The 4,634-nt window shown below is 35.1% G+C and overlaps 1 protein-coding gene across 1 annotated transcript in view; it reads left to right on the top strand.

The window, feature by feature from the left end:
* The first annotated feature begins 2,663 nt into the window (after positions 1-2,663).
* The window catches only part of LOC122787980 (glucose-6-phosphatase catalytic subunit 1-like), a 25,223-nt gene continuing 23,252 nt past the window's right edge, over positions 2,664-4,634 (top strand). Inside the window, exon 1 of the mRNA XM_044054908.1 lies at positions 2,664-2,893. Within this exon, the coding sequence (XP_043910843.1) occupies positions 2,664-2,893 (230 nt within the window). The remainder of the gene's footprint in view (positions 2,894-4,634) is intronic.

Here is a 4,634-nt window from a genome sequence, read left to right as displayed (position 1 = left end):
TCAGTTTTCATACTTCTACAAAACAGGTGTTTGACTGGCTACACTAAATTCTAAATACATGTAATATTTATCTTGGCCCTTCTGAACTAGGTCATTGTTAAAAAGGGTCAGTTCAACTACCACATGGTAACAAATTAATAAACTACATTAAAACAAAAATTGCCTGAGGCCTTATGACCTTGAGGGATGAGGAAGTACAGGTTTACCAAAGTCCCAATTATTAATGTTTTTGATTAGTTTGGTTAAACAGATCTGTGAGTTATGTTTCTCTGAAATATGTTTCATTCACCTGTATGGAACATGCTGAAACTTTACTAAAAATTCCTTTCTTCTTAGTGTGGATTCCATTAGCAGCAGTTTATTTCAACAGCCTGCAATGCTTTGTCACTTTCCAACTTTTATCCACAGAAGACGCTGGTGGAGCACATTACACAAATACACTTTCTTGATGCAATTAAGTGGTTTCATCTATAAACTCACCAAGACTTCTTCAAGATTTTGATGAAGTCTTGATGATTTTTGTGACAAAAGTGCTTAATTTGGTCAATAAAGTGTGCTTGTGAAATGTGCTCCACCAGCATCTTTTGTGGTTTTAAGTCATTCTTGGTCACAGGTTGGGAACTGTAGTTTGATTACTTTTCAGCTTATATGGTAAATGGACAAAATAATTCAGAAATACATGTGGCTATGGAAATGACAAGGGCAAGTTGATAGGATACAGGCATTGGACTAACTCTCAGCCTGAAACAGACCACTTCATATTGGGGGTTCTTAACCCCAACGGATAACACTGATATGTGGTCATTGCCAATGCCCCATCTCTAAAATAAATGGAAACATCCTGTTTAAGCCACAAATGTATAAGTATTTAATAAAAAAATCCTAGTCATCCACTGAACTCACTTATCCTATCATCAAAGCCCATCTTGTGAAACTGTCAAGTGCCCAGTTCTTCCCCAATGTCAGTGATCTCAGTAATCATACAGAGGGTGACCACCAAATAAGTGTACTCTCTCTCAGTTAAATAGAACCAATGCATGGAATCCATAAATGTGTTTTTGTGTATTAAGAAAAAAATTACTATTCACACACCATACTGCTCCCCAAACCAGTCCCCCTTCTAAAATACAGTGAGGGCTGCCTAGTGCCTCTGGCATCAGGTGTCCAATTAGCAAAGCTGACAGGTGAACATCTCACCAATGTAAGTCCCTGTAAGGAAGAAAAGTTTATTTTACTTTTTTTTAATGAATACTCATTGTCACATTCATAACCCTGTCTGAACCTTCTACTGCAAACCTACCTCTAATAATTTTTTTTTCTTTTCTATTTGTTTATTTTATCTTCTTAGGAACTAATTGCAGACTAAAATAATTGAATGACAGCATCATTTTATACAGAATTTTCAGAAAATAGTTAAAGCTTGCCAACTTCTTATAATTTTGTTTTAACAATTGTTTTTACTGAATTGTTCAAACAAAAAAAAAAAAATGGAAGGGAAGGAAAGGAATGGAAAACAAAGGACGAGTGAAGGATGAGGAGAACTTGTCAGACTTCTCACCATTCTGGAGCCACAGTTTCAACATGGACTCTATGAGAGGCCACTTTCTGTGGTCCAGAATTTTTAATAACATTTAGGCCTATGAATGTTTATCTCATTTAATATGGTCAATGTTGATTGTCATGGTACCATCCTTACCTAATTACGTGTACACTGTAATGATTTTGTGCCTCCTACCAGTCAGTACAGCAGTCTATGAAATACATTCTCAAAAAGTCAGGCATTTTTTTTTTTTTTGCAAAAAAATGAATGAAAAAGGGAGGGTTCATTTCCTGACATGAAAAGCATAAAGGTTAAGTTGCTTCAATGGAGTTTTGTCACTATTTTTATGTCCTCTGTCACCATGAACAGAGGACACCCTCCCATTTCACCAAGGATCCACTAGCAACACTGTATTCTATATTATCAGTGCACAAATTCTTTTCCATCCTGACTTTTATACCAGGAGCAGTTAAGGCAGCATGTGGCTTTCCCTTAGCAAATGTGAGGTTGAAGACGCATAACACAACCAGTAAGGAAACCCTGGTTTCTAATGTTTTTTTTTTCTTTGCAAAAAAAATAAATGAATGAATAAAAGAATGAAATGAGTAATGAATGAATGAATACAAAAATGTGTGTATGTATTTATATTGCAAAGTTTTTGTCAAGAAACCATATGTAGTTTTTTTTTCTACTCTTGAATAGTAATTTCATAATGAAAAAAAAATTAAACAGATAACCACTGAGTTTCATATCTCAGCACTCTGATATTATAAAATAATATAAAAAGATTAATGCATCAGCACAATAATCAAATGTACCTGGGTAGCCTGAATCAAATGGTAATAATTAATGTAGGATGTATGCAGTCAGTGCTGTGAATCTGTTCATTTGGACAGAAACTGGACCAAACTTGTTTGCATTAGTCTGTATGATGTAATGTTTACTCCTGTACCTTGCAGCTGAGGTAAGGGGGGGCCAGAGAGCAGTGACTGACCACAAATGCTTCTGCGCAGAAATGCTATATAAGCAGGCAGAAAGGTAGAGGGAGCAGGTTATTCAAATTATATAGAGAGACAGATATCCAAGGACATTGCATATCCAAGTTTGCCTGAAAATACTAATAATGGAGGTTGGAATGGATCTAATCCATGATTCTGGGGTCCAGATGGTACAATACCTCCAGACAAATTACAAAGATTCCCAAAACCTGTTCCTTTTCATCTCATTTGCTGCAGATCTCCGAAATACTTTCTTTGTCTTTTTCCCAATCTGGTTCCATCTTTGCCAGTCAGTGGGCATCAAACTCATCTGGGTGGCTGTGATTGGTGACTGGTTGAACCTTGTCTTCAAATGGTGAGTACATCTTATAAGCTTTAAAAAACATATTTGTTACTTGGAGGAAAACATATTTTTATGCAAATGTAATTCTGTTATCTTTCAATTTGTAGTTAAATTTTCATCTTCAGTATTTAAGTGGGTTTGCGACATTTAAGTAAGGTTTATTAACAGAAAGTTAACTTGATAATCTGACTCTGATAAGAAAAGACAGTAGACTTTTCTATCACTCCCTCACAATAAAAATAGTTAAATGGTTGTATATTTATAGGTCTTCTAAAGCGCTGAAGATGAAATTGTATACATTATTAAAAAACTTTTTTTGCATCATCATTTGAAAACATAGTGCACAATCATAGTTCTCCTAATTAGTTTAGTCAGTCATTTCCACTTGCATAATATGACTCTCTGTATGTCACTTAAACAATGTTTTTTAGTTCATAGGTGTTTGGTGCCTGAGATGTTAATTATTTCAGATTAGTCCATGCAATTTTGTAGCTATAATCTTTGGAAGTAATTTATTTCTTTTCCAGAGGTTAGCAGAAATGTAAATGACTAAAAAAAGTTGCATGATAGGTAAATATTTTAAACGGTTACTAATGTGATTGTTGATCGGTGACATATTACTCCTAAGTAGCATCTTTGTATTGTTTAGTAACTTTTTAAAAATGTATTGAATATATATGACAGCATTTTGCTGAGCTTGTATGCAGTTTGTTGTGGTTTCTGCTTAGTTATGTTTTTGATTGGTTGTTCCCAATTTAAAGTGCAGCGGATGTTTTATTATGCTTGACCATACACTATTTATACAGTATATGCAGTATGTATATACACACACATCCACATGCACATGCACGCATGCACGTATACACACACATGCACATGCACATGCACGCACGCACGTATATACACACACACACACACACACACACACACATATATATATATATATATATATATATATATATATATATATATATATGTGCACATAGATTCATGGTGCACAGATGCAAGCAGTTGGGAAGTAAACAAGACCCCCAAACCCCCCCCCCCCACCAGCTGAGTTCTTTCTTCCACCATCTCAGTGTAAACAGTTTTCCTTATCTTTAAAGCCCTTGTGGAGTCGAAGGTTAACACTGTGAAAGTGAAGTTAATGTGCCCATTCCAGATGCTTCTTATTTGTCCTGTGAAGCAGATCTTCCTGTTTTTCACTTGACTTGTCTGCTCTCTGCTGCTTGAAGTGTCAGTTTGTCTGTTAACCCCTGTGCTCCCTGAAAATCTAAAACTTCACATGAGGTATTGTTTTGTTTAACTGTAGCAGTTATTGTTTTGCAATCGTCTTTAACAATTTTTAGGTGACATACAGCATTTGGATTTCTCAGGGGTCCTTCTATTTTCAGCTACACAAGTCAAATGTCTTGACTCACTGTACAGTAATTACCATACTAGAAATGGGGAGTATTTTATATTGTGTAAACCACCAAAGAAAAGAAACCAGTGAATAACAGCTCTACTTTCCTGAGTAAAATTTATTCCACAATACAAATTTCTCTAGTATTTTATATTGTTTGAAATGGAAACAAAAGCTGAAAGATTCAGGCATGATGAAAAGTATAGAACCCTTACAGAAAATAAGTTCAGATTTCCTAAAATGGTATTACTCAATACAAATTAGTGTTATCAGTAGACGGCTGTATTCACAGTGCGGTTGTTTTTATTTTCAGCTTATTCTATTCCTGATGAGGCATTTCACCACAGC

This window comes from Protopterus annectens, chromosome 13.part0 (genome assembly GCF_019279795.1).
Source record: "Protopterus annectens isolate FY-2018-M chromosome 13.part0, PAN1.0, whole genome shotgun sequence".
Lineage (NCBI taxonomy): Eukaryota > Metazoa > Chordata > Ceratodontiformes > Protopteridae > Protopterus > Protopterus annectens.
Note: the sequence above shows the minus strand (reverse complement) of the source record. Positions and strands in the feature narration are given on the sequence as shown.